This window comes from Sus scrofa, chromosome 14, assembly GCF_000003025.6.
Source record: "Sus scrofa isolate TJ Tabasco breed Duroc chromosome 14, Sscrofa11.1, whole genome shotgun sequence".
NCBI lineage: Eukaryota > Metazoa > Chordata > Mammalia > Artiodactyla > Suidae > Sus > Sus scrofa.
Window position 1 is genome coordinate 12330137 of NC_010456.5, and position 18462 is coordinate 12348598.

Here is an 18462-nt window from a genome sequence, read left to right on the forward strand (position 1 = left end):
CAGAGACAGTGCCAGACCCTTAACCCACTGTGCCACAGCAGGAACTCCCCAAAAGTAATCTTTTTGAAGGCAAAACAAAATTATGTAGAACTTTTTCAATTTTTGTCAACTCTGGAAAAGCTAGTTATTTACCTACGAACAGAACATAGCTGTTTTAATTATTTCTTCTACTTATCGTATTATGCTTCAAGGACGTAAGAATAAGATCATAGGTGCTAAATTTACAAAGCCAAATCATTAGGTTCTCAATCAGTAAAAATGTAAAAATGGTTCTCATCTTGTGTTTTTAGGTTCCCAGATTGTGATGAACCGTATCCTCGACTTGTGGATCTGAATTTAGCTGGAGATCCTACTGAAGGAGCCCCAGTGGCTGTGCAGAGGGACTATGGTTTTTGGTGTCCCCGAGAGTTAAAAATTGATCCTGATCTTGGCTATTCTTTTTTGCACGTCCGTGATTGTTCACCTCCTTGTCCAAATATGTACTTTAGGAGAGAAGAACTTTCATTTGCTCGATATTTCATAGGATTGATTTCAATCATTTGCCTCTCTGCCACATTGTTTACTTTTTTAACTTTTTTGATTGATGTCACAAGATTCCGTTATCCTGAAAGACCTATTATATTTTATGCAGTCTGCTACATGATGGTGTCGTTAATTTTCTTCATTGGGTTTTTGCTTGAGGACCGAGTAGCCTGCAATGCATCAAGCCCTGCACAGTATAAGGCTTCCACAGTGACACAAGGATCTCATAATAAAGCCTGTACCATGCTTTTTATGGTACTCTATTTTTTTACTATGGCTGGAAGCGTTTGGTGGGTAATTCTTACCATCACATGGTTCTTGGCGGCTGTGCCAAAGTGGGGTAGTGAAGCTATTGAGAAGAAAGCATTGCTGTTTCACGCCAGCGCATGGGGCATCCCCGGAACTCTAACTATCATCCTTTTAGCGATGAATAAAATTGAAGGTGACAATATCAGTGGCGTGTGTTTTGTTGGCCTCTACGATGTTGATGCATTGAGGTATTTCGTTCTTGCACCCCTCTGCCTATATGTGGTAGTTGGGGTTTCACTCCTCTTAGCTGGCATCATATCCCTTAACAGAGTTCGAATTGAGATTCCATTAGAAAAGGAGAACCAAGATAAATTGGTGAAGTTTATGATCCGGATTGGTGTTTTCAGCATTCTTTATCTCGTACCACTCTTGGTTGTTATTGGATGCTACTTTTATGAGCAAGCTTACCGTGGCATCTGGGAAACAACATGGATACAAGAACGTTGCCGAGAATATCACATTCCATGTCCATATCAGGTAAGGGAAACTTTGTTCTAAATTTCAGAATGTGTAACAGTGAAAATAGCTGATTTTAGCTGTGTGTATGTGTGTTTTTTTTTTTTTTTTCTAATTTAAACTCTTCATGAACTTGCAACCTTGTACATTAAAATTTTAAAGTGAAGATAATGAACAAATTTATTGTACTAAGAATGTCATACATATGTTTCTATAAACATCTTCCTTATAAAAGATGACTTTTACAAGTAGAAGCTATAAGCTTTTAAGCACTTTACTTCTGTCACCACAAATAGTTGCTTGTTGATTCTTAAGAAGTCTGTGGATTTGAGGGAAGATGTTGATTAAAAGGCAGAGTCTTTCTGTGGAAGTTTTACTGATATTCAGAATAGAAATTGTTTGAGTTCTTAAACATCTATCTTATTTGAGGGTTAGAAGTATTAAGTGATTTGCTCATGCTCAGCTAGGATTTAGACCTAGGAGGGAGTGAACAAAGAAAGTTTAGAAGAATTGATGCCAAGTATTTATTGCTCGTCTTAAAACCTTCTCTAGAACTTATGGCCGTAGCTATTCCCCCTCTTTTAAGATAGATTTTCTTGGAAGAATTGTCTCCCCTTGGTATTTCTTTTTCATCATGCTCCAACTTTCCTGTTCTTGAACTGTACCAGCCACCCTTTGATCTCCCACAACCCTTATGTTTCTCTAATACCTTTAAAATACCATTATTAAAGTACTTATTCATTATATATAACTTTTGTTTACTTGTCTTTCTTTTACTAGACAGCGAACTGTTTGAAAGCAACAACTTCTTTTTCATATTTGTTTGAAATCATATTCTGTAGGTTAGTAGATGCTGATATTGAGAATATGGGTATATAGATTGAGAAGAAAAGACATTTTTAAGAAATGGAACAGTGGTATTGGAGTAAAGGAGTTTGCGACTGGCACATAGTGAATGCTCATAAATACCTGATGACCAAGAATGCCAATTCCCCCTTTTTTATTTTGTAGTGTAAATAGTCGTATACAAAATTGTATTTTTATTGTATAAATATTAGCAACTGGCTTTTAAAAAATGAACCAACTCATAATTGAGAGACCAGAAAAATGAATAATAGAAATCGTATATTTCTTGACAAAATTACCTGTTAAAAACTCCTAATATGAGTCTTCAGACCTGAAGCTAAGTAATCAAATTTTGCCTCTAACAAGAGAGAAAGAGATGGTTGGATTACGTTGTATCCTTCCCCATATAAGGTATCTAAGATTCCAGATATGTATTATCCTAGGGCTACTGAAGAAATAATGTTTGATGGTGAAATCTGAAAAATGCTGAAACTGAAACATGTAAGTTAATAAGTTAGAGTAGTTGGGGTGCTGCTATTTAGAAGACATTTCCTAGATTCTTTTAGCATCTTTAGAATGAGTATGAGCTACACAAAAAAGGATCTGTGTGTATGCATCCATTATAGTCATAGATTAAAAGTATTTATTTCCAACATTTAGAGATAAGTTGGATTTCCAACATCTTAAAAAGAATGGAGAACGGTATAGTAACAGTAACATAGATATTAAGCTGTAAAGTCTGGGTCAGGAATCCTGCCTTCATATCTAGCTTTCATTATTTACTAGTTTTATAACCTTAGACTAACTCCACCTCTTTCTACTTTGGTACCTCATCTGTAAAATGAGTAATACATTTCCATAGTAATAAAAGAGTAATCTTATTAGGTAATATTAGATAGAAGTAGTAATAGAATCTGCCTCCTAGTGTTGTTTTTAGGATTCTACATGCAAATACTTAAGAGCGCCCACTACATACTTAGTAATCAGATGTTATCTCTGTTACTCATTTTCTTCATTTATTGTGCTGCTGTTATTTTATTTACATACGTACATATATAATTTTTTAAACCATCTAGTACCAAGCTTTAGCAAATGCCGTATTTGTTTTAAGTTTTTATATGTATACCACTAACTTGTTCATTTTACTACAATAGTATTTAAGTATGCTGCAATTTATTCACTCATTTTGTTGATGAACATATAGTTTTAAATTTATTTGCTATTATAAACCATTTTGCAATGACCATTCTTGTTTGTTATTTTTTTGTTTGTTTTGTTTTGGTTTTTTTTTTTGCTTTTTAAGGCTACATGTGTGCCATATAGAAGTTCCCAGGCTAGGGGTTGAATCAGAGCTGTAGTTGCTGGCCTGCGCCACAGCAACATATCATCTGCACCATATCTGCAACCTACACCACAGCTTACAGCACCAAATCCTTAATCCACTGAATGAGGCCAGGGATCAAACCCACATCCTCATGGATCCTAGTCAGGTTCGTGACCACTGAGCCACGACGGGAACTCCCACAATGACCATTCTTGTAATACCTATCTTCCTTGTAGAGGGATATATACTCAAAGGTGTAATTGTTGCATTGTAACATAGAGGCATCTTCAACTGAAGTGGTTATTTTAATTTATACTGTATAAAGTGTGAATCCCCCTTATCACCCTATCTTCATGTTCTCAGGTGTTTAGGTTTTTGCTGTCCTTTGAAACAATATCTTAAGTCTATCATAATTTTTTTTTAAGGGCCACATCGCGGCATATGACAGTTCCTAGGCTACAGGTTGAATCAGAGCTGCAACTCTCAGCCTATGCCACAGCCACAGCAACATCAGATCCGAGCTGCATCTGTGACCTATGCTGCAGTTTGCTCAGCTTAACCCACTGATCAAGGCCAGGGATAGAGCTCACATCCTCATGGATACTAGTCAGGTTCTTAACCCACTGAGCCACAACAGGAACTCCAAATCTATCATAATTTTTATTTCACTCATTCCTCATAAGGTTTTTATGCTTTTATGTTTATTGGCTATTTGGAGTTTCTCTTCTGTCCATTACTCTGTTATTTGTCTTTTGTTGTTGTTTTAAATCTTTATCAGTTGTTTGCACTGCATTTAATTTATCCTGCTCTGTAGCTTGTCTTTTCACTTTATGTTTATTTTAAGAAATCCTTCTCTGGGGAGTTCCCTGGTGGCTCAGCAGGTTTAGGATCTGGCTCTGTTATTGCTGTTGCAGTGGGTTTGATCCCTGGCCCAGGAGCTTCCACATGCTGCTGGCATGATCAAATTAAAAAAAAAAAAAAAAAAAAAAAAAACAACCAGAAAAGAAATCCTTCCTTGCTTCTAAGTAAAGAAATGGTCTGCCAGGAATTCCTTTTGTGGCTCAGTGGTAATGAACCTGATTAGTATCCATGAGGACACAGGTTCGATTCCTGGCCTCTAGCATTGGGTTAAGACTCTGCTGTTGCTGTGAGCTCTGGTGTAAGTAGCAGTCAAGGCTCATATCCTGCATTGCTGTGGCTGTGGTATAGGCTGGCAGCTGTAGCTCCAATTCAACCCCTGGCATATTTTTTCTAGCAGTTTTTAAAATTTGATTTTTTGATTAATATCATTAATCCCTTGAAATTTATTTTTAGTCTATGTTATGAGGAACATTATTTTTTTCAAATGAATTAGCAGTATGCTTTTTATATATATGTCAAATAGCCCATCTGAATTGTAACTTTTATAACATACAAGTTCTGTTTTTAGGCTTTCTCTCTCTGTTTTTTTTTTTTTTTTTTTTCCTTAGGCCATGCCTATGGCATGCAGAAGTTCTGGGGCCAAGATTCAAATGCTAGATCCTTAACCTACTGTGCCACCAGGAAACTCCTAGGCTTGTTCTCTTGTTCCATTGGTTGGTCTGTATAATCTTTTATCAGTTCCACGTTTGCTCTTATTCTTCTTCAGAATTGTGGAAGTTTCTGTGTGGCTCAGCGGGTTAATGATCTGATATTGCTGCAGTTGTGGTGCAGATCACAGTTGTGGGGCAAGTTCAGTCCCTAGCCTGGAAATTGCCGCATGCCATTGAGTGCAGCCAAATACTTTTAACTAGTCTTGGCACTTTTATATATGAATTTTATAATAATTTATCCGTGAATAACACTGTTGGCTTTTTATTGATATTGTTTTAGGTTTTAAATGAATCTGGGGGAAATTGCCATATTTGTAATACTGAGTTTTAGTATCTTTTTGTTTCTTTATGCATCTATTCACTCTTAGGTACCTTACAGTTTTGGTTGCAATTGTGAATGAGGTCTTTTCTTTATTCTTTATTTCATTTTACAGTTGGTTACTGCTGGTATTTAGGAATGCCACTCATTTTTGTATATTGACCTTATATTGAATATCTTTTATTCCAATTGTGTATAGATTCTGTTAGGTACTCTTTGTAGAAATCCTGTTGTCTGCAGGTAAGGATAAATGTGTACCTTGCTAGCTTTCCAGTGTTTATGTTTTATTTAAGATTTTTACACCTAGGGAGTTTCTGTTATGGCCCAGCAGGTTAAGAACCCAACATTGTGTCCTCGAGGATGTGAGTTTGACTCTTGGCCTCAATCAGTGGGTTAAGGATATGGTGTTGCTGCAAGCTGTGGTGTAGGTTGCAGCTGCAGCTCGGATCCAGTGTTGCTTGTGGTGTTGGCCTACAGCTACAACTCTAATTTGACCCCTAGCCTGGGAACTTCCATATGCCACAGGTGCAGCCATAAAAAGAAGAAAAAAATTTTTGCATCTCTATTCATGAGTGAGATAGGTTGTGATATTTTTCTTTTTTTGCCCTGTCCAGTTCACTGTCAAGGTTATAATAGCTTCATAAAGTGAAGTTTTTCCTTCTATTCTTTGAAACAGTTTTACAATAAGTAGGGGGCCATCTGCTCTTTGAAAGGGCTGATGTAAAAACCCTCTGTTATGATATCTTTGAAGTAAGGAGAGAGAAGTTTAATCTTTCCAAACTGAAATTCTGCGCCCACTAATCAGTGACTCCCCATTCTGCCCTGCCTTCCAGCCTTTGGCAACCATTATTTTATTTTGTGTCTCTCTGAATTTGACTACTCTGGGTAACTCACATAAGTGGAATTCAAATGCTAGAATTTTAATATCACTTTTCATTCAGAATTTTACTTTAGAGGAATCTTATACAGACTTGTGGGCATTAGAGATATTAAATTCCTATTTGAAGTAATATCCATACATAATTGAACAAGATTTGCTATAATTGAGCAAGCTTAAAAGAATACTTGGCAGGCTCTGATGATAATTCCTAATGAGAAGTTTTTAAAATGTATTAAGCAATGATGTTATCCTTGTAGTAGCCTCCTCAGGTGACTTACAGAACATAATATTTGAATATTCACTTGAAAATCAGTGAGGTTGCTTTAGTCAGTTCTCATATTACCAAAGCTTTCAAATATTTTAAAAATCAGTTTGTGAGGTAGTTGATCACATTGTTCCAAAATACCAGTTGGGTTTAATGTAAATTGCATGTATTTAAGACCATAATTTGAAGGAAAAAATGGGCTTGTGTAAAGTGTTTAAAAATATTTAAGAGAGTTCCCATTGTGGCTCAGCAGAAACAGATTCGACTAGGAACCATGAAGTTGTGGGTTCGATCCCTGGCCTTGCTCAGTGGGTTAAGGATCCAGCGTTGCCGTGAGCTGTGGTGTAGGTGGCAGACATGGTTCGGATTCCACGTTGCTGTGGCTGTGGTATAGGTAGGGGGCTACAGCTCTGATTCGACCTCTAGCCTGGAAACCTCCATATGCCAAAGATGCAGTCCTAAAAAGATAACAAAAAAAAAAAAAAAAAAAAAAAAAGAGTATCCTTGATGAAAATAGAAATTCACTGCTTGGATTTTAAAATACTTTATACCAACTGTTTTTCATAAGAATACTTTTTTTAAAGTGTGTATTTAAATAATACTTGAGAGAGTAATATTTAATGCCTGAATCAAGAAATAATAGTGAAATATAGCCTGTTTTCAGAGTAATGTATATTACAGTTTAAAATTAGTAAAGTTTATTCCTAGAATATTTCCATCTTATGTATTATTTAAATAACATATTTGTAATTTTCTAGTACTTAGGTTTGCTTCCCCCCTCCCCCAAAGTGATTCCTTCTGTTTAGGGTCTGCTAAGAGGCTCACAGCATTTTATGAGTCACAAGTTCTGAAGTTTGTTGATATTTCTAGAAAACCATTCTCATGTAACATATTGGTTAAAAACATAGGGAGTTCCCATTGTGGCACAGGGAAATGAATCCCACTAGTATCCATGATAACGCAGGTTTGATCCCTGGCCTCTATCAGTGGGTGAGGGATCCATTGTTGCTGTGAGCTGTGGTATAGGTCTCAGACACAGCTCGGATCCCATGTTGTTGAGACTGTGGCGTAGGCCAGCAGCTATAATTTCTATTCAGATCCTAGCCTGGAATCTTCCATGTGCTGCAGGTGCGGCCTTAAAAAAAAAAAAGGTTTTAAAGTCAGGCTGAGTTTATGTCCTATCTCCAACATCCTGAGCCTCAGTTTCCTCCCTTTTATAAAATGTAGGAGATAACATGTTAAATACTGTAATATCTACCTCATAGGTGGCTGTGAAGACTGAGAAACTTAAACCTCTGACTAGAGTGCCTTGCACAAAGAAAAATCTCAGTATGCTGTTGTTACAAATATATAATTCCTGAGGTTTAAAAAAGGATTGTTCTTACATTATGTACTAGAATCATCATTTTTTTCTTCTTAACATCAATTTTCAAAAGAACATGTTTCCTTTCCTAAAAGTGTCCCTTCATTTTTTTTAATCTCTTCCATTTAATCCAATGCTGTGTTTCCTGAGGAATTTTGATACTAGAATCTTTTTTCGATAATAGAAATATGTTACTATAATAGAAGCAGCTTACCTCAATTACCAAATTCACATTAGAGCCATTGTAGATTTTTTTTTTCCCGCTTTTGTTTTTAGAGCCACATTTGCATTACATGGAAGTTTCCAGGCCAGGGGTCGAATCGCAGCTACAGCTGCTGGCCTATGACATAGCCACAGCAATGTGGAATCTGAGCCTTATCTGTGACCTGCACTCTAGCTCATTGCATCACTGAATCCTTAACCCATTGAGTAAGGCCAGGGGTCAAACTTACATCCTCATGGATACTAAGTGGGGTTCATTACTGCTGAGCCACGAGGAGAACTCCCAATTCGTAGAATTCTTTTAAATTATTTTTGTAGAAAACAAGCAAGAGAACTTTTTTAATGTTCTTTCAGCCACACAAGGCAACCCATCTGTTGTTTATCTAGTCTTGATTCAGAAACAGAAAAATAATGTCAAATCTACCTTATGATTTTAACTTCATTTTCTGATTAGAGTGTTTGCCTTTACCAGATAATTCCAAAAGGAATCACCGTTGTTTATGAAAGGATCATAAGGGAATGAGTATATTTTGTACTTTGAACATTAGTGACAGTGAATAATTCTGTATGAGTATAGTATGTACTAATAATCTTTTTTCTGCTACTAATCTTTAAAGTTATAAATATCCTGCCTGTGACTTCTAGCACCAAATTATTTTTTCCTCAAAGTTATTTAGTATCTATAATAAAGGGAAAGAATGAGAATTCCTTGAGAAAATATTCTAAGTGTCTTACAAGATTTTAAAATATTACAGAAATGTAGAATAGTAAAGAAATTTATTTTAAAAAACTTCATATGTAACTTCATATATAAGTTGTAAAATGCTGTCAAATGACATTTTTGGATAAATATTTTAAAACATGCAGGTTGCTATTATTTTGGCTTCTCTTAAGCAGAATAAATCAGCTAAGTCTTGAATTTGATTTTAGTCTTGCCTATAGATAAATCTGGTGTACAAATGGGTTACACACCTTTAGGAAGAAGATCAGTGTACTTGCCATAGTCTATAGCAGAGCACAGCAAGGTCAAATAGTAAATATTTTAGGCTTTACCAACCATATATTTTTTTGTTTTTGTTTTTATTAAAGTATAGTTGATTTTCAATGTTGTGCCAAAGCCATATGGTTTTTTGTTGCAACTACTCAGCTCTACTGGTGTAATGCAAAAGCAGCCATAGACAAATGTAAACACATGGAAACATTCCAATAAAGATTTGTTTAGAGTAATATAATTGGGGCAGATTTGGTCTGTAGGTTTTAGCTTGCCAACCCCTGAACTATAGCAGGCATTATTCTCTGTCAGCCTTGATAATTCTTTTGTAATAGTGGTTGGTGATCTATATCTATGGCACTTTCATCTCCCATGGAAGTTGTTACTGTTTCATTCTCATTACTACTTTTGAGGATCACCATTTTTATCTATTGTATAATTGTATTGAAAATATTTAGTATAATCTAGTATTATTTCATGATAATAAATTCCAGTACATCACTATTTATAAAGACATGCTGATAAATGTTATTTCCAGTTGTCTTTGAAGTCATCACACCAATTTAAGGAAATAATTTAAGTAGTTTATGGGAATTGTAAAATAGAAGAACATAGGTAACAAGCATAGACGCTTCTAGCTGTATGTACCTAATATCAGGTCCTATATTCAGCAAAATTTTCCACATTATCTCCTTTAATCCTCATAGTAGCCCAATCATTATCTCTTTTAATCCTCAGAGTATCCCAGTAAGTTAGATTGTATTCAGTTTTACAAATGAAGATATGAGTCTCAAAATTATGCATGACTTATCCAAATTCTTACATGAGGTAAGTGATAGAACTGGGGTGTAAATTGTAATTTCGATTCCAAAGCCTACAGTCTCATCATTACTTTACACTTCTTTTTGTTGTTGTTGTTGTTGTTGTTGTTGCTATTTCTTGGGCCGCTCCCGCGGCATATGGAGGTTCCCAGGCTAGGGGTCGAATCGGAGCTGTAGCCACCGGCATACGCCAGAGCCACAGCAACGCAGGATCCGAGCCGCCTCTGCAACCTACACCACAGCTCACGGCAACGCCGGATCGTTAACCCACTGAGCAAGGACAGGGACCGAACCCGCAACCTCATGGTTCCTAGTCGGATTCGTTAACCACTGCGCCACGACGGGAACTCCCCACTTTACACTTCTTATGCAAAAAAAAATTGGTCTGAGTATTTGATAGATACGTTCTAGTCCTGGCTATATCTCTGACTAGTTTTGTCTTCAGACTAGTTACTCACTTTATAATCCCCTGGGAGTTCCCGCTGTGGTGCAGCAGGTTGAGTATCTGGTGTTGTCTCTGAGGCTGCATGGGTTGGATGCCCAGCTTGGTGCAGTGGGTTAAAGATCTAGCTTTGCTGCAGCTGTGGCATAGGTTACAGCTACAGCTTGGATTCAATTCCTGGCCTGGGAACTTCCATATGCTATGGGTGTGGCCGAAAAAGAAAAAAAATTATAATTTTTTCATCTCTAAAATTAGAGGACTGGATTGAATAAATTTTAAGGTTCTTATCAAGTCTACTATCAAATGAATCTAGGAACTTTTCTTCCATACCTGATTTTTCCTCCTCTTTAATAAGATGTATTCATTGGAGTTCATGCTGTGGCACAGTGGGTACAGGATCTGACTTCAGTGGTTCCAGTTGCTGTGGAGGCGTGTGTTAAATTCCTGGCCCGGCATAGTGGGTTAAAGGCTCAGGTGTTGCCACAGCTGCAGTGTAGGTCACAGCTATGACTTAGATTCAGCCCCTGGCCGGGGAACTTCCATATGGTGTGCATGCAGCCATTTAAAAAAATAAATGAAAGAGATGTTATCTGTTACTTATAATTCATTAATTCAACAACCATTTGTTTTATATCTCCCATTCTGGTTTATCGGTAGTTGCTAAGAAAACGAGTAAAATACAGTTCATACCCCGAAGGAGTTCATAGACTAGTAGGAGAAAATAAATTTGGAAATCAGATAATTCTGTGACTAAAGTACAATTATTTTAGAGTTCTTACTCTTATTTGTTCCTTTAAAAAATATGGAGCAACTTAGTAAAAACACCTTAAAGAATGTGATATGATTAAACTATGGCTAAAATACAAGTCCTTCAGTAAGGATACTAAGATTAATTGAGAAGAGTGCATTTCTTTTCTACCGCTTCTAATGAAAATGCTTCTTAGCCAGGTTAAAATGTGTCTCTTTATATAAGTTGAATAGGCAAAACTTCCCTTGAGGTCTTAAAGTTTAAAAGTGAACAGATAAACACTTTAAAAAATTCTTGATGTGTTGTCACCTTTACTATCAAATAAAATCCAGCATTTTAATCCCAAAGGGTAACTGTGGAAAAAATAAAAATAAGTAGTATTTAAAAATTATCATGAGGGGGGTTCCCTTCGTGGCTCAGCAGTTAATGAACCTGACTAGGATCCATGAGGATGCAGGCTCAATCCCTGGCCTCCCTCTGGGGGTTAAGGATCCGGTGTTGCCATGAGCTGTGGTGTAGGTCGCAGACATGGCTCAAATCTGGAGTGGCTGTGGCTGTGTTGTAGGCTGGCAGCTGTAGCTCCTATTTGACCTCTAGCCTGGGAACTTTCATATGCTATAGGTGTGGCCCTAAAAAGCAAAAAAAAAAAAAAAAAAAAAAAAAAAATTATCATGAGATGCAGCATTGTGCATGCAAAGATAAGTTCCCATATGAATACTTAGTATATTTTGCATATCTGATGGAAAGAGTGATTACTACAATTTCAAAGCATAAATCCTTGAGTAGCTGCTTAGAGTGCTATTTGAAGATGCGTGTGTCCATCCACCTGCCTAGAGAAGTTCCTCTGGCCCTTTTAACAAGAAGCCCCAGTGGTCCACTTTATAAATTTTTATTCAGGGAGTTCCCCTCGTGGCTCAGCGGTTAATGAACCAACTAGGATCCATGAGGATTTGGGTTCCATCCCTGGCCTCACTCAGTGGGTTAAGGAACCGGCATTGCCGTGAGCTGTGGTGTAGGTGACAGACTTGGCTTAGATATGGCATGGCTGTGACTGTGTAGGCCAGCAACTATAGCTTTGATTCAGCCTCTAGTCTGGGAACTTCCATATGCCATGGGTGTGGCCCTAAAAAGCAAAAATAAATAAATTTTTGTCTGAGTCCTGCTTCTAATGTTGTATCATCTGAGGCTTAATACTCTCACCAAAAATAGAGAAAGTTCTGAAAATCCCTAAAGCTGCGCCTTCTTAAGTCACCTTTCTCCATTGTCCCCTTCCTTCCAAGCCCCTCTCTAATTCTAGGAACTATTCCAATGGAAGGGACACAACAACTGGTGGGGAAAAAAAAGAGCATCATTAGAGTTTTCACCCAGTCCTTTACCATTCTTCGCCAAATGTCCCATCTGTTAACAGTGGCTTATCTGTTCCCTCTGAGGAATCTATTTTGTTCTTGACGCATATCAGAACACCTTTCTGTCAGAAGCAGAATCAAGAGGTCAGACCTGAACTCCCTCAGAGGTTAGACTGCCACAAACAGGTACCAAGTATGCTCAAAATAAATGACTTTTCAGAGTAGCTGGCTTGCTAGATTAGAGGTTACTTCCTAGATCCTCTATAAAATAAACTGATGACCAATGCATGTTGGCTGCTTGGGCTAGAAGGCTGTTTTCTGGAATATCTGCATACTTCTCTTCAACCAGTAGAGGTATACATTAATGGTGTTTATTAAACTGACTATGTTTATTCTAAAACCAGCTTATATCAATAGTGTGTTACTTCATTAGAGAATTGAGTTAAATATTAGGAAAAACAATGAAGTATGGGTTGGAAAAGAAAACACTGTTTTCACAAAAACTAAGTTGATTGCTTTGGAAAGACTTTTAAAAGACAAGTTTTTGGGGTTTTTTTGTTTTTTGTTTTTTGTTTTTTTAAGAAAAACTATTGTTGAAGTTAGAATGGGCAAGATGAACTGTCAGAAATTGGGTTGAGGTGATTGTAAAAATCCAGGGTTTTGCACTTAGATCCCTGTTTAAGTATTTGAGTTCTCTGTTCACTTGAAATAGAAATGGAAGTCAGGATGATGAATAAACTTGTAGCATGTAAGAAAAAAACTGGAATACTAATTAACACACCAGCAGTCAAAGAAAAGGCTTTGACCTTACATTGATTAGCAGTTTTAAGTTAAATGTATTGGGATTTGCACGGGAGGATTTTCTGCTTTATCTGAGCTTTTTATCTCCCCTCCCCCCAGTACTAACCACTTGCCTGATCATGTTAAATAGGAAATCTTCCATTTTATTTCCTTCACCAAATCATAACTATTTTGTCACTGACTTTGAAGAAAGAGCTAAGACGTGTGTCTCAAAGAAGAACATTAGGAAAATGATAAAATGCAAGTTTCTTCAGATAATATGACTTCTGACCATATATCTGAATAGGAGCATCAACAATTGAAGTCTGACCCAGTAAAATCTGGAAAGAACACACTGAGACATCGTAGATCTTACATGATTTAGGGGAGATCTCCAAATAGTCCCGCACTTCAAAAATTGTTATGCCTTGGAACCAGCACAATAAGGAACTCAGGATTGTCAAGCAGGGGCTGTTGGGTGGATGAGCTGGGAAGAGTCAGCTAAATGTGGTTGCTCTTGGTGAAAGTTGGGAGTTGGGCCAGCTGGGAAGTGAGAAAGGGAGCCAGGAACTCCTTTGGTACCCTAGATAATCAGGGTCAGAGGCTGAAGTGTTTGCAGGTTAGTTGTGGCAGTTTGGTTAGTTGTTAATTCCTTACAGTCAGCAGGAACAACTTCTTTCTGCAGGATTTCCACATGATTGATTGACCAAATAGCTCAAAATATAAAGCCACCAAACTGATGAAAAAACAAGTCATTATGGCTGAGAGTCAATGACTGTAACATCAAACTTAGAGCTGCAAAATATTGAAATTGTCAAATACTGAATAATAGAATAGGTATGTAATGTTTATAGAAATAACATAGTCACAAAAATTACCAATCTATAAGAAATTAGTTGGAATAAATAATTTTTAAAAAATTAAACATCTAGAAATAGAATTTTTGAAATAGAAGCTCAATGAACTTATGAACTGTTTAGACTGCTGTTTGAAGAGAAATTTAATTAGTTAGTAAAAGGTGAAAATAAGGTTATCCAGAATGCAGCAAAAGAGACAAAATATGAAAGCGATACTAGGATAAATGGAGGACAGAGAGAGAAGGCCTAATGGGAATATAATTAAGAGTCCTAGGAGTTCCAGGAGGAAGGAATTGAGAGAATGTAAGAGAAATAATATTTAAAGAGATAATGGCTGCAGATTTTCCCTAACTGCTAAAGATGTGAATTTGCAGATCAAGGAGGAACTATATACCATTAGCAGAAGAAATAAAAAGAAATCCACACTTTGGTGAAAGTGCAGAACACCAAAGACAATCTTGAAAACAGTCTCAAAGGACAGATCATCTAAAATAAGACCAATAGAATGACAGCAGAGTCCTTAACAATAATAAGGCCAGAAGACAGTATATTATCTTTTAAATGTTGAGAAAAAACCCTTTTCAACCAGAGTGTTGTCTGAGGTCATGCTGTATCTGGGGTGGCCTGCAACCAGTGGTAGTTAGGTGGGCTAAGAAAACCTGGCCGTTGTCCCAGTGTGGGACCCTCTGAAGGTCCTTGTTTGCTTCAGAACTCGCTCCCAGTTTGGTAGAGGCTTTTCTGAGAATGCATGGCAGGTAATCTTCCTCTGCCAATCCTGTTTCCACACTCTTTGCTTCACAGATACTGTTCCCTAATAAACATCTTGCACCCAAACTTCATCTCTGCATCTTTTGAAGAACTCAGATTTGTTCTCAAGAACAAAGATGAAATAAAGCCATTTCCATATAAACAAAAACTGTACCACCAAAAGACTTGTACTAAGAGAACTTCTAAAGTGTATAATTTTAGAAAGATAATAGGAGGTACATGGAGGAATGATGAGGAAATAAAGCTGTAAACATGTATATAAAGATTTTTTTTTTTTTTTTTTTTTGCCATTTCTTGGGCTGCTCCTTTGGCATTTGGAGGTTCCCAGGCTAGGGGTTAAATCAGAGCTGTAGCCACCTGCTTACTCCAGAGTCACAGCAACATGGGATCCGAGCCGGATCTGCAACCTACACCACAGCTCACGGCAACCAGGGCAAGGCCAGGGATCGAACCCGCAACCTCATGGGTTACTAGTCAGATTCGTTAACCACTGAGCCATGACGGGAACTCCAAAGATAAATATTTCTGTAAATTACCAGTGACAATGTATAATTTGGAGATTTAAGAAATACACCCCAAATCCTGTAGAAATAAAAAAAAATGGGGGGAAAATTGATATATAGACTAGAATTAGGTTAATGCTAGAATCAGCTGCATCAGATAGCAATTAATGGTGATGTACCTCTCAACCCACCCCCCCTTTTTGCTCTCCTCCTCACTGACCTCTTGCTTGTTCTTTAGGGTTTTTAAAAATTGTTTTTTAATTTTTGGAGTAGGTGAGGAATAATTGATTTGTAATGTTTATAATGTTAAAAATATTAAAAAATATATATTGTGTAAAACATTATTCCTACTCTTGTTCCTCATATTTTCAATTTTCACCCCCTCTCCATCTCTACTAGTAACCACCATATATAGTTTCTTATATTTCCAGAGTTTGTTTTTCTGTAAGATTGTTTTGAGAAGTAAATCACAATACACTTAATAAAATAGCCCAGTACACACTAGGTCATTAAATTTTTAATTCCCTTCTCTCCATAACCATTTTGTAAACTTAAGACCCAGAAAGGATGATTATCCATGTATTTTGCTGTTAAAAAAAATTTTTTTTTTGGTCCTTTTGTCTTTTTAGGGCCATACCTGTGACATATGGAGGTTCCCAGAGTAGGGGTCTACTCAGAGCTGTAGCCACCAGCCTACACCACAGCCACAGAAACGCCAGATCCAAGTCAAATCTGCGACCTACAGCATAGCTCATGGCAACGCCAGATCCTTAACCCACTGAGCAAGGCCAGGGATCAAACCCGCAACCTCATGGTTCCTAGTCAGATTCATTAACCACTGAGCCATGACAGGAATTCCTATTTTGCTGTTTAATGTCATAGTTTTTGCTTTATATCTGTAAACATAAATTAGAACCATAAAACCGTGTTTTGTGCATATCTTTTTTTTTTTTTTTTTTTTTTTTTTTTTAAAAACAACTACACCTGCAGCACATGGAAATTCCCAGGGCTAGAGGTTGGATTGGAGCTGCAGCTGCTGACCTACTCCACAGCCACAGCAAGCTGAATCTGGCCACATCTGTGAGCTACGCCCCAGCTTGCGGTAATGCAGTTCCTTAACCCATTGAGCAAGGCCAGGGATTGAACCCACATCCTATGAACACTATGTTGGGTTCTTAACCCACTGAGCCACAACAGGAACTCTGATGTCATATTTTTCATGAAAAGTTCAGAGATCTTCCTAGTCTTGGCCTAAAACTAATTGGAAAGGCGAGATACTTTTTAAAGTGAATATGACTAATAGAGCTTTGTGTGTTTTCTGGAAAGTGATTCTGGTGTTTCAAAATATGATATTCATAAAATTAGAAAGTTTATACCTTTTTTCCCCAAGATGAAAATTGTCTTATTATTTTAAGTATTATAAAAGTGAGAATAGTTTTTTCCTTTTTTTTTAAAGATTGAGATATAATTGAAATATTAGTTTCAGGTGTACAACATAAGGATTCAATGTTCGTATATATTGCAAAGTGATCACCACCATAAGTCTAGTTAATGTCCATCACCATACATAGTTATAAAACATTTTTTTCTTGTCATGAGAAGTTTTTTGTTTGTTTGTTTTTGGCTTCATCTGCGGCATATGGAAATTACCAGGCCAGAGATCTAATCCAAGCCACATCACCAGACCCTTTAACCCACTGCTCCTGGCTGGAGATCAAACCTGTGCCTCTGCAGTCACCCGAGCTGCTGCAGTTGGATTCTTAACCCACTGCTCCATATTGGGAACTACTGATGAGAACTTTTAAAATTTCTCTTAGGAATTTTCAAAAATGCAATACACTGTTATTAACTATAGACACCAGCCATGCTGTACATTACATTCTCATGACTTATTTATTTTTGGTTGTGCTTGGGGCATGTAGAAGTTCCCTGGCCAGAGATGGAACCTGGAACACAGCCGCATCCTGAGCCACTGCAGTGACAATGTCAGATCCTTAACCCATCATGGCACAAGAGAACTCCCATGACTGATTTATTTTATAACTAGAAATGTGTACCTTTTAACTCCCTTCACCCATTTTGCCCATCCTCTACCCTTTGCCTCTGGCAGCCACCTAACTATTCTTTTTATAAGATTGGTGGGTTTGGAGGGGGAGGCTGTGTTTTTTTCAACCCACATATGAATAAGATCATACGGTGTTTGTCTTTTTCTGACTTGTTTCACTTAGCATAATACCCTCAAGGTCCATCCGTGTTGTACAGATGGCAAAATTTCATTCTTTTTATGACTTAATAATATTTCATTGTATATGTATACCACATTTTCTTTATCCATTCGTCTGTTACTGGACATTTAGGTTGTTTCCATGTCTTGGCTGCTGTGACTAATGTTGCAGCGAACATGAGATGCATGTATCTTCTCAAGTTAATGTTTCTCTTTTCTTCAAAAAAAAAAAAAAATACCCAGAAGTGTTTGCTGCATCATATAGTAGTTCTACTTTTAATTTTTTGAGGAATTTCATATTTTTTTCCACAGTGGCTCCACCAAACTTCATTCCCACCAGCAGTGCACAGGTGTTCCCTTTTCTCCATGTCCTTGCCAGCATTTTTTACTGCTTGTCTTTTTAGTTGACTGTGCCCAAAGCATGAAAAAGTTCCAGGACCAGGGATCACCAGAGCCGTTTTAGTGACAACACTGAGTTATTAAGCAGTAGGCCACCAGGGAAGTCCATGATTGTTTCTGGATAAAAGGCATTCTGACAGATGTGAGGTGATACCTCATTGTGGTTTTGATCATTTCTCTGATGATTAGAGATGTTGAGCATCTTTTCAGGTGTAGTTATATGTATGTCTTCTTTGGAAAAATGTTTTGGATTGTCTCCCCCTTTTTTTTTTCCACTGTGCTGAAGGCAATGTGGAGGTTCCAGGTCTAGGGATAGAAGCCATGCCACAGCAATGACAACACTGGATCCTGAGCCCACTTAGCTACTAGGGAACTCCATTTCTGCCCATTTTTACTTACATTGGCTTATTCAGACTTTTTTTCTTTTGAATTGTAAGGGTTCTTTAAATATTTTGGATGTTAACCCATTATCAGATACATGATTTGCAAATATTTTCTACCATTCA

General features: G+C 37.2%; 1 protein-coding gene across 3 annotated transcripts in view; it reads left to right on the top strand.

Moving 5' to 3' along the window:
- The window catches only part of FZD3 (frizzled class receptor 3), a 113642-nt gene that overhangs the window by 49010 nt on the left and 46170 nt on the right, over positions 1-18462 (top strand). For all 3 annotated transcript variants that reach the window (XM_001928787.6, XM_021072308.1, XM_013982684.2), the window contains one exon: positions 291-1308. In XM_001928787.6, coding sequence (XP_001928822.1) covers positions 291-1308 — 1018 coding nt within the window. The remainder of the gene's footprint in view (positions 1-290; positions 1309-18462) is intronic.